The sequence below is a fragment of the Corapipo altera genome, unplaced genomic scaffold (assembly GCF_003945725.1).
Source record: "Corapipo altera isolate COAL_440 unplaced genomic scaffold, ASM394572v1 359, whole genome shotgun sequence".
In the NCBI taxonomy this organism is placed as follows: domain Eukaryota; kingdom Metazoa; phylum Chordata; class Aves; order Passeriformes; family Pipridae; genus Corapipo; species Corapipo altera.
The window spans coordinates 1,960,060-1,970,883 of NW_020884948.1; the positions used below are offsets into that span (position 1 = coordinate 1,960,060).

At 35.0% G+C, this 10,824-nt stretch overlaps 1 protein-coding gene across 3 annotated transcripts in view; it reads left to right on the plus strand.

The window, feature by feature from the left end:
- The window catches only part of TRIP13 (thyroid hormone receptor interactor 13), a 12,681-nt gene extending 2,472 nt beyond the window's left edge, over positions 1 to 10,209 (plus strand). For 2 of the 3 annotated variants that reach the window (XM_027662834.1, XM_027662833.1), the window contains exons 4-14: positions 48 to 177; positions 1,434 to 1,489; positions 3,230 to 3,320; positions 4,469 to 4,541; positions 5,488 to 5,551; positions 5,792 to 5,878; positions 6,608 to 6,714; positions 7,755 to 7,908; positions 8,092 to 8,204; positions 9,332 to 9,401; positions 9,970 to 10,209. In XM_027662834.1, the coding sequence (XP_027518635.1) occupies positions 48 to 177; positions 1,434 to 1,489; positions 3,230 to 3,320; positions 4,469 to 4,541; positions 5,488 to 5,551; positions 5,792 to 5,878; positions 6,608 to 6,714; positions 7,755 to 7,908; positions 8,092 to 8,204; positions 9,332 to 9,401; positions 9,970 to 10,065 (1,041 nt within the window). In that variant the 3' untranslated portion in view covers positions 10,066 to 10,209. The remainder of the gene's footprint in view (positions 1 to 47; positions 178 to 1,433; positions 1,490 to 3,229; positions 3,321 to 4,468; positions 4,542 to 5,487; positions 5,552 to 5,791; positions 5,879 to 6,607; positions 6,715 to 7,754; positions 7,909 to 8,091; positions 8,205 to 9,331; positions 9,402 to 9,969) is intronic. The other variant, XM_027662835.1, reaches the window with a different exon arrangement.
- The last annotated feature ends 615 nt before the right edge of the window (positions 10,210 to 10,824 follow it).

The following is a 10,824-nucleotide window of genomic DNA, read 5'->3' on the forward strand; positions in this document are numbered from 1 at the left end:
TGAATGAGAAATATGATGCATTAGAAGTCTTTTCATGTTCATTCTAGCCTATTGACTTGAGCAAAAGCAGTCTTTCTCTGCATATTTTTCATCTGAATGAAGAAGGACCAACCTCTGAGAACCTGGAAGAAGAAAATGAGGATATCACTGCAGCTCACCACTGGGTGCTTCCAGCAGGTACCCGTGTGATATTTCTGGAAGGTCTAGAGCAATTACAATGAAAGAAAACCTTGGAAAGGCTAGAAGGGTTTATAGGGTTATCTGTTAAAGGTATTATTTGTATATATTGTTTAACTTTGTCCTTTGTCTATGAAACCAACATATTTGGACATTTTTCTTTATAGTTTTGACTGAACTGCTACAGTGGTTCCAAAACACGTCATTTATTTCTATAATACTCATGGATGTGTGGAAATAACTGGTCTTTTGGTCTAAAATGTATAGGCGTAATCAGAAGTATTGGAGTTTTTAATCCTACAAGCTGCATTCCAAATTTTGACTTGGAGACCTACAGGAAACTCATCACTTTAAATACTCATTTTCCAGAGCTCACTGCTGGCTTCCAGCCCCCAAGGCAGTGTCGTTTTTATATCTGAAACAGATAAACAAAGAGATCTAGAGTCTTCAGAATGTTTTCTGAAGAGAAAAATAAGGCTTTGCTCTGCAATAGAGCACGACCTGCCTGTTACTATCTTGAGCTTGGGGAACTGGGTTTCTGTGCCTGGAAGGAGAAGCACAGGTGTGAGCTTAAGCTCAAAGAGACAGTTATTCTGAAGTGTTTCCTACTTTCTCCATGTTTCAAAATGCCTAACTATCTATTACATTTATTTTCAGAAAGAATTCAATCTGATACATTGACATTATTCTTACATTATTGTGCTTTATAGTTGCTCAGTCTTTTCTGCTTTTCTTTGCTGAAAGTAAGAAACTAACTGCTGGGAATGACTGATACCCAAATGACAACTTCAGTTTTCTGTGGGTTATTCAGCCACATGCTTTTTTTGGTCCTCTACAGCTTGATGTTAATTAAAAAAAAAAAAAAAGGAAAAGCTAAATAATAAAAATTGCCTTAGAACCCTCCTCCCACCCCAACTTCTCATAGCTCTCTGTCTTGGAGTAATGTAGGTCCACCACCTCTTGAGGGTGGAAAGAATTATATTTGTCCTTTCATGTTAAGAAATCAACATTAATTTCTCAACACAATTATTTGACGGATTTGAGCAATTTGAGAAACTGCTGAATTTGTCTGTTAGGAAGTAGTGTTTGCATTTTGAGAAAAATATCTCATGATTTTTTTTACAGATATTTTAATTGCTCTCATTTATCTATTTTTAGTTGAGAATAATTTGAAAACTGCTTTGTGCTGCAATGATAGGCTACAAGTTCCCAGACTGATTTATCCTAAACAAGTATATAATATATTCCTTTTCCAGCTGAATTCCACGGCCTTTGGGAAAGCCTCATATATGACAGTGAAGTAAAAGCAAACGTAAGTTGAAAATTAATAACAATTAAGATTGCTTGAGGAGAAGTAAGAGCTGAAATGAGGCCTGTTTGAAGTTTACTGCATCCCTTGGAGATGTGGTGGGTGCAGGCTAGGCAGAAGGGGATGGGAGTTTAACTGTGTGTTTCTGGCAGCAGCTGAACAATTAATTGGCTTGGCAGTAGTGTCAGCCAGCACTGTCACTGTTCATAAAATGCACACTGAATGATTGCGCTCCCACTGGAATGCTGGTAAGATGTTTGAAAGAGGCAGAACAGTTCCATGGGGTCATTTTCTGGCTCGAAGATTCTGTGCATTCATCAAAGGTTGTGATAATAAATGCCAGAGCTCGTAGAACAGAAATACCGCAATCTGGAATCTAGTAATTGTGATGTGACTATAAACCACAAGTGACTCGACTCAGTTGTTCTTATGACAGCACTCATTAAAATGTTTATTGTGCTTCTTAAAAAAAAGAAGCTTCTAACTGACATTTTTGGACACAAGTAATTAATTCGTTAGCTTGTTTGTAATACCATAGGTACAGTATTCTCACTTAAGCCTTTTTAAACAAATATAGAAAAGCAAAACATTCCAGTGATTGTACTTCTTCATTTATAAGGTAAATATGAATTAACATGTCCATGTTTGTCTAATTTATGAAACTGATTTCCAAGTCATCTATGAAATGACAAGACTATCTAATTAGACTTGCTGATGTACCAAATAACAGCAAGCTGATCACTGCTGACTGTAAGTGTATACTGGTAGAAAGAAATGGTTGCTTTTAATGACTAAAACTAAGACTACTTCTGTAAAAATAATTGTGCTGAATCTTCATTCTTTAAAGCATGGAACTGCCTGGGCATGGTTGGGTTCTACGGGCTCTGAAATGGTTGCTGTGAATTTTCAAAATAGTACAATCTGTGTCCATGGAATATTGAAAAACGTGGATTAAGTTCAGTTGTTTTTGCTGTTGTGTAACTGCTCCACTGTGAGCATGAGATTTTGCAGGAGTACTGTCATATTGTCCTGTTAACACCTATGGATCAAAAGCACATTACAGGTAAGAGTGGCAGAAGATAATGTGGTATCAGGTGTTATGATAGGTAAAAGTCAGTATAGATTCACACCTGAAGTTCATAATCATTTTGCTGAAAGAGTTCTCTACTTCCTAATTCTAGAAATTCTAAATTGAAGTAGCAGTATTTTTAGAAGCAAGCATTCAGGGAAGTACATGAAACTTCCCTTATTTGGAAGGGTAAACAATCTACAAATTTGTTGCAGTAGCTGATACAAATGCTTCAGTAAAAGTGAAGTGAAATGTGAAAGGAAATGCTTTGGTGGGCTTAGTAAAACAAACTGAACAAATGTATAGCTGTACAAACAATACCGAGAGTTTGAGTCTTTGACTCTGTGCTTGGGCAGCTTGTGTTTTACAGATGCACTGTAAGTGGGACAATGGAAAATAAAAATAATTTCACTTCCTTAAAGCATTAATTTATTAATTTAAAAGTTCTAGGTCTCTATTTGTGCCCAGTACATTCTATTCATATTCTTGGGAGTAGGACAGAAATTAATTCCCATACTTTGGAGAAATAAGTTTGCCTATGACTAAAAGACATGAGCTTTTTTTTTGTTGTTGTTGTTATGAGTACGCAGTAGGCATGATTAGGAGATTGCTTCTGTCTGTAATTGTATTTGCTCTTATGTCTCTAAGTGTCTATTTTTCTCCTTTTCCATTAGTTACTTGATTACGTGACCACAACATTATTATTCTCTGACAAAAATGTCGACAGCAACCTGATATCATGGAACAGAGTTGTTTTGCTGCATGGTAAAAACGATCTCTCTTAAATTGAGTACATTTGTTGGCCACCTGTTTATACTTTCCTTCTGGCAAAACTCGTATTGCAGGCCTGTTGTAGTGAAATTAAATGATACAAAGATAGCAGGGAAATATCCTCTTTATTATACAAGTTTAAATTAAGTGTAATGTCAGAGTGAAATCAATATTCATGTGTACTATGTTTTGCAGGAATTTAAATTCTAAAATTTACAGTGCAGTGACAACTGTGGGGTTTTTTAATTTTCATTTTTAAGTGATATTGCAGCTTTTTTACATAAAAAGCAAAAATAATGCAGATACTGAGAACATTAGGAGGCATATATTAGTTTCACTTCTATCCCAGTATTAAATATTTTGTTAGTTATGGCTTTATAAAAACTTTGAGGAAACTGGGAAATAAATCTGTGTGTTGTGTTTTTTACACTTTTCCACTGTGTGTTCTATTGCCAAGTATGTAGGCAGTACTCTCACTAATTTAGTTGTTTCAGTGAAGCTGTAACCTTCAGTCAGTCCTAGCTTACTGTGGAAGTTACACCAGAAATGAGATTACCATCAGGTGAATCCATTTGCTTGCAAAATGCAGCTTGCTATTGATTAATTGCAATTTTGTCATCAAGAATAATGTTCAAAAATAAAAGATCACAGTGGAAGTATTTGTTGATTGTACTTAAGTTATAACTGTCAGGATAAAAGCTGCAGGATGTTTTTGTTTGAAAAACTATTTATTTCAGACTGTTAGCAATGTATTTATGATAGATATATTTAATTTTAATAATGAGCTTGTTATTGTGATCACAAAGAAATTAATTCTAGGAAATCTGCAACTGTTGCAGTGTGAAATACATTTATGCTGTAATGCCAGTACTGGCTTTGAATTGAAAGTACTGTCACTTGGTTGACATTAACAGTTTGTTTAGCACCCACACGTGATTTCCCATAGATTCATACTCTTGTATGAATCACTATGCTTGTACTTGCCTGTTTGGCTCTAGGACTGTAGTGGAATAAGCAATTTTCTCAAAATACTCTGGCCTACAGTTAGTGCTATGATGAAATAGAGTAGTTAAAAAGCTGTTACATGTCATTAACAGTCTGATGCAAATTCTGTGTCATGTATGGATCTGATTTCAAACCAGGCCCTCCTGGAACTGGGAAAACTTCTCTCTGTAAAGCATTGGCTCAGAAGCTGACAATTCGACTGTCATACAGGTGATAATTTTTTTGAAATTTTTCACCTTAGTTTACTTTGTAAACTAGTTGCTCTTTTTCACTAGCCCAAATATATGTAATATTTGATTTCAAGTAACTTTTGCCAAGTGCTAATATCCTTTTTTTTATTACTGCACCCAACTAGCAATAAAACTGATCTGATAGACTGTCTATGATATTTAATGCCTTTAAAAGTGTGTCATTATTTGTGCCTAGGTGTGTAAAACAAATTCCAGTGACAATATAGTAATTTGTGCTCATATTGTACATCAATGAATATTAAAGGACAAAGGATCGCAGATTATTTTGATATTTCTATCTTCTTGTTCAAGAAAACCTGTTCTTAATATGTAGTGATTTTGTAACCTATTTGTTTTGTATTTGGATTGTCTGAATAACACAATCTACAGAGGTCAGTTTGTATATCAGACAAGTAATAAGAATTAGCCTTAAAATTTATAGCAACTTAACAAATTTATTTACAAAAATAAATGTTATGTAAAATACAAGATGTAAGTAATGGGAGCGATCTGAATGTGTGAAAAACATGGGCTATATGTTGTGTGATTGAAATATTTTGTCATAAGGAGATCCATGCACTGCTAAGTAAATAAGTTTCATACTTTTATATGAGTTCTTGCTATACTGAAGAAAATCTTACATGAACAGAAGAATGAGGCAATTAGCATGGTAACTGTTACTTAAAGTATATTTAAATAGCACCTGTTCTAATGAAGACATTCTAATAGCAATTTAATGTGAAGAATTCTACTGAGACATGTTGTTGGAAATCACAATTGAAACAGGTATTGTGTCTTGAAAAGTAGGTAATTTAAAGTACTAATTCACAGAATCCCAGGGAGAGAATGAGACTTGCACGAGTTAATGATATCACTGACTTTTATTTACAATGGAGTTGATACTTCCTTTTCCCTTTATACTTTAGGTACAGGTATGGACAGTTAATTGAAATAAACAGCCACAGTCTTTTCTCTAAATGGTTTTCTGAGGTATGTATTGAGGTACCTAATTAAGTAGACACTGTGTTTTAGAAATTACCCTGTTTCTGTTGAGCTTGTTTCATGTATGCACGAAAGATTACTCACAATAATTAACATGTTTGAGAATGCTTAAATAGAAGTTATATTAGAATATTATTTTAAAAAACAGGTATTTCCATCTTTAAATATGGTAAGCCTTGGAAAGTTGTGTGATAAGGAAATAAGCATCTATATATGGTGTCTTTATAGAGTGGCAAGCTTGTAACCAAGATGTTCCAGAAGATCCAGGAGTTAGTTGATGACCAAGATGCTCTTGTATTTGTACTGATTGATGAGGTATGATTCCAATAGCATTGTTGTATATAAAATTTAGCAGGAAGTAACTAGCTGGGGAGAAACTGTAGTAGTCCTCATTTGTAAAGAACAATAAAAGCACATCTATGGTATTTCTTAAGCTATGCAGCTTTGTGCAGAACATTGAATGTTAATCTTGACTGCTGCAGATTTGAGAGATTTGGAAGGAACACAGTGCCATTTAGCAGGCAAGTTACAGCTGAAAATTAATTGAAGCCTTTCTTGGTGGGACTTCCTTGCTGCTGTGTGTTTACAAGTGGAGTTAAAGTAGCCTAGATTTGTATTATTTGTACTCTTCATTTGTTGTAAAGCTCTAAAATACATTAATGTGGTTCAGTTCATTGTCTACATTCTCTGCAGAGTTGCATACCTAAGCAACTCAGTAAGTATGTACTTTATTAGCTTGTTTTATTGAAATATCTATGGGGAAGCTCATTCTAAATTCAATGTATTCATTATTCTGGTGGTGTGTTCCATTTCACTCACTACACTTGGCTTCCTTGACATGCCTTTCCTACTCCCTGTAATTTCCTACTTAACAAAGGATTTTGAAGATGGAGTTTTAGATACCAGACACAAGGATCTGAGGGTATATTGGCTGGGTTATTTGTTTGCTACCAGGACTCCAAATGTGCAATCTTTTTGGGTTTTTTTGGTGTTTGGTGATTTTTGTTGTTGTTGTTTTGGTTGATTGGTTTGGGTTTTTTGTAGGTGGAAAGCCTCACAGCAGCCCGCAGTGCCTTCAAGGCAGGCACAGAGCCTTCAGATGCTATTCGTGTGGTGAATGCTGTACTGACACAAATAGATCAGATTAAAAGGTAAACTCATATTATTGGAACAGCAAAAGATAATTGACAATTTCAGGATTCCTGCTAAATTTCAGTTCCTACTTGGAATGCTAAAACAAATTGGTTAGTGAACTGTTGTTTGTTGATGATGCTAATTTTGAAAAGACACAGGAGTAATCCAACAGAGTATTTTGCATGTACCTGAGTGGACAATCAAATCACCAGGCTGTATACTTACCTTAAAGATAGAGAGAGGAAAAGGACAGATCATCATGATGATGTGTGCTTGGAGAGACAAGAATAAGATGAGTGAGGAATTTGTTTATTATATACCGCTTCTGGATGGCAATCTAAAGCAGACTTGGACAAACCATGGTCTAGAAGAAATCGTTAATCTTGCTCGCTCCACTTTGTATGCTGGATTTAGTGCAGCATACCAGCTGTTTTTCATTCCTGCCACTTCCCTTTCCTTATTGTGCATCCTTGGCACTGTTCACAGAATGGTGCCCTAGTATTTGGCCCTGTCTTGCAGCTAATTAAATATGTCTTATTCATATATAAAAGTTGACAGGTTTTGTCTAAAAACAGCTGTGGTTAAGAATGTTCTTTCATTGCTTAGAGCAAGGATATGTTCTCTTTTAAGCTCACTCTGAAGTCATTTGCAGTTAAAATATGTCACATTGCCAGTTAAACTATCTACTTTCTACTAAATTGAAACAGAAAACATGTAGATTAAAGTTTCAAATTTATGAGTCTTCTTTTCAAAATCTTTGTTTTGTGGTAGAAACTATGCCAATAGGCTCTAGGTAGTTAATGTATATCACTTCTAGAATAGTATTAGAGAAACTGTGGACACTTGAGAAACAACTAAAAGAAAGAGACTGTGCATTGAAATAGGCTGGTGATAACTGGCCAGGAGCTTCAGATCATTTAATGTAATTGCTGCTTGACAAGAGTGATGCGACTGCTTTTTGCAAGAAATTACATGAGTCATAAGAGGTGAGGTCTTGATTTGCCAGTCACAAAAGGAGATAAAACATGTGACCTAAAAATATGCTTTTGTCTTGAAGGTATCCCAATGTAGTTATCCTGACTACTTCAAATATTACGGAGAAAATTGACATGGCTTTTGTAGACAGGGCTGACATAAAGCAATACATTGGACCTCCATCTACTGCAGCAATATTTAGAATATATCTTTCTTGCTTGGAAGAACTGATGAAGGTAATATTTGAAAGCAAGACTGCAAAATGTCCTATTTCAATAAATTTGACATTTTAATCATACCTCCTAAGTAACAAAAATACAAAAATTTTTAATTCCTTCTCTGTACTTCCACTCCTACCGTAGAATTTGATTTTGAATGTATTTGTTTTTCATACAACAATGTATAACTCTTCTTTCTAGTGTCAAATAATATATCCTCGACAGCAGCTTCTGACACTCAGAGAGCTAGAGATGATAGGCTTCGTAGAAAATAATGTGTCAAGGCTAAGCCTTGTACTAAAAGAAATCTCAAGGTAAGATTCTGAAATTCTACTTTATTTCATATATATATTGAGTTGCAGAATGATGTATAAAAGTAACTGAACTTCATAGCAGTTAGAGTTCTGAAACATTCCCATTTTTTTTCTGTTGGGGATAGTGCAAAACTTTTTAGGGGACCAAAAGTGGAAGCAATCATGATTTGCTCACATTTCTTAGTCTCAGAACAGACCTGACTTAGTACTGCTTCTGGTTTCTGCTCTGCCATTTGAAGTCCTGTTGTTAGATTGCTGGCCCGATTAGTGAGATGCCTTAGGTTTCAGTGGATATTGGAAATTGTAATGCAGGTTAGCAGAAATAGCATGGGCTTCAGGTCCTGCTAAGGAAGTGTCTTGAAATACCTAGCAATCTACTGAATCAGTATTTAACATGGAGATGTAAGTGTACAGAAGCAAGGGGGAAGGGAATGAAGTGTAAATGGACAGTGTTATGGTTTTCTGAGGATGTTCATAGAGCAAATAGTCTTTCACTGCAGCATAACAGGTCTTGAAACAATAAATAAAAATTGTATTCACAGTATCAAGCAATGTTTTTTTCCAAAGTGCTGGTCCCCGTGGAACAAAATAAAATAGCATAAAGTTAGCAAAGTGTGTTTTCTTTTTGTTCCTGAAGTATGCAATCTGAACCGGTGAGGAGTGGAGTAAAAGCATGTAAGTCTTTCCAGGGCTAGAGGTTTGCAGTCTGCGTACGCAGAGTGGTGCTTGGAGAAGACAACAAACATATATCAAGTGGGTTTTCAAGTCCTTCCAAGAGTGGTTATGTCTGTACCATACCCTTTTGGTGTAGACATTCCCCCAAACTCATGAGATATGGCACAGTGATATGAAGGGCATGATGTAAGCATTGGCAGGCAGCTGTGACTATGCTGTTTCTGTACCCTCGCTTCCTTTTTTGTGTTATACTCTATAGCCTCCCATAAGCAGAATTTGTCTGTTCTCTTCCTGCTCCTGCTAAAACGTGACCTAAAAGAGCTGCAAGTGACCTGCTGAATTGTGATCTGAGGTTTTTTTAGAGCAATTTAGTGGAGAAACAAGAAAAAGGAAAGGTCTTCTAAGAGTGAACACTTAGCATTTAAGCAGCACTTGTGTCTGTTTTACTGTAGAAGAAGTGAAGGTCTTGGTGGCCGGGTCCTGAGAAAGCTTCCTTTCCTAGCACATGCACTTTATATTCAAGTAAGTTTATTATATTCAAGTGAGTTTATTCTATTCATTATAATTTAGTTTGGGCTTGAGACAGGCAGGAAGACATTTGGACACTACCTGAAGTAAAAGATTGGTCTTAACCCCCCTTTTGATCTAAATTTCACTTGTTTCTGCAGCTTTGTAGACTGCAACAATTATGTGCTGGCCATAATCTAAAATGGGATTGAAGAAGTGATGTGGGACTGACCTGTCAAGCAGCATTCTACTTTTAATTAAATTAATGAATATTGATATTAGTTCTTTGATAATTCCTTGCCGAAAAAACCCTCTACCATATTATAAATATTATTAATTTGTTAAAAACCTTTTTTTAAGCAAATTTACAGTAGTAGTAATTGACTCAAGACCTTGAATAGCTTGACTTTGACTTTGCCATGCTATCTTGTTTAAAACAAACTTGCAGTTTGTTTTGTATCATTTTGAAAATTTTGTAACATGGAAGTCAAATATTTCTCTTACTGATACTGTGATTTTTATGTAATATATTATGTCTGCCTATTGCTGTAGTGTGTCTAACGAAATGTTCTCTTATTTTCAGTCCCCCAGTGTTACAATGACGACATTTCTTCAGGCTCTTTCACTTGCAGTAGACAAACAATTTGAAGAAAGAAAGAATCTTGAAGACTGTGTGTGATACTCTGCTGTTTTGTAGTTGACTATTGTTACATTTTTCATACAAATTGTGCAACTTTTATGCATCTGTAAAATAAATTGTCAACACCTTAAAAAACCTGGAATGCCTCTTCTAGTTTTTAAAAATATTCATTAATAAACAATTAAGAAAGTTTACAACCTCTTTTTTGAAGTTTTATTTCAAATGTCAATAAGAAGATTGTAAAAAGTTTTTGCTTTAAGTCAGTCTCCATCTTTTGCAGTTACTAAAAGTGGGCAGACTTCTGTTCCTTGTTTCTTAATCACTAACTTTCTATCCATGCATCAGGTTTTAAATTTCTGGTTTCTTTTATATTTTTAATAGTAATAGAAATTCACTCTTTGGATCTGATACTTCTGCTATAAATGCAGTATTTGTTATTGCTTTTGAAATAATCAGGATGAAACTGGGACAGATTCAAAGTGCTCAGTGATAGACCAGACTGTTTATACTGACATCTCTTTATCTTGAAATTTAATATCAATTATTACTTTTTTTTAAATTGCATCAGATTCAAAAAATAAAATAAAGAGTACTTAATTGTATTTTGTAATACTAGGGGAATTTTGTGTTGTTGCAAGAATGTGAACCAGAGTGGGCCGTATTTTCTCCATGAAGTGTAACTACAGTGTGTAAGAAAGGTTCTTTAAAATGTGTGAAGTTTGGTTTGGTGTTGTTTTATGAAAAAGAGGGAGGGGGACTTTTTAAAAGGGCATATTGTGATAGGACAAGGGGGAACAA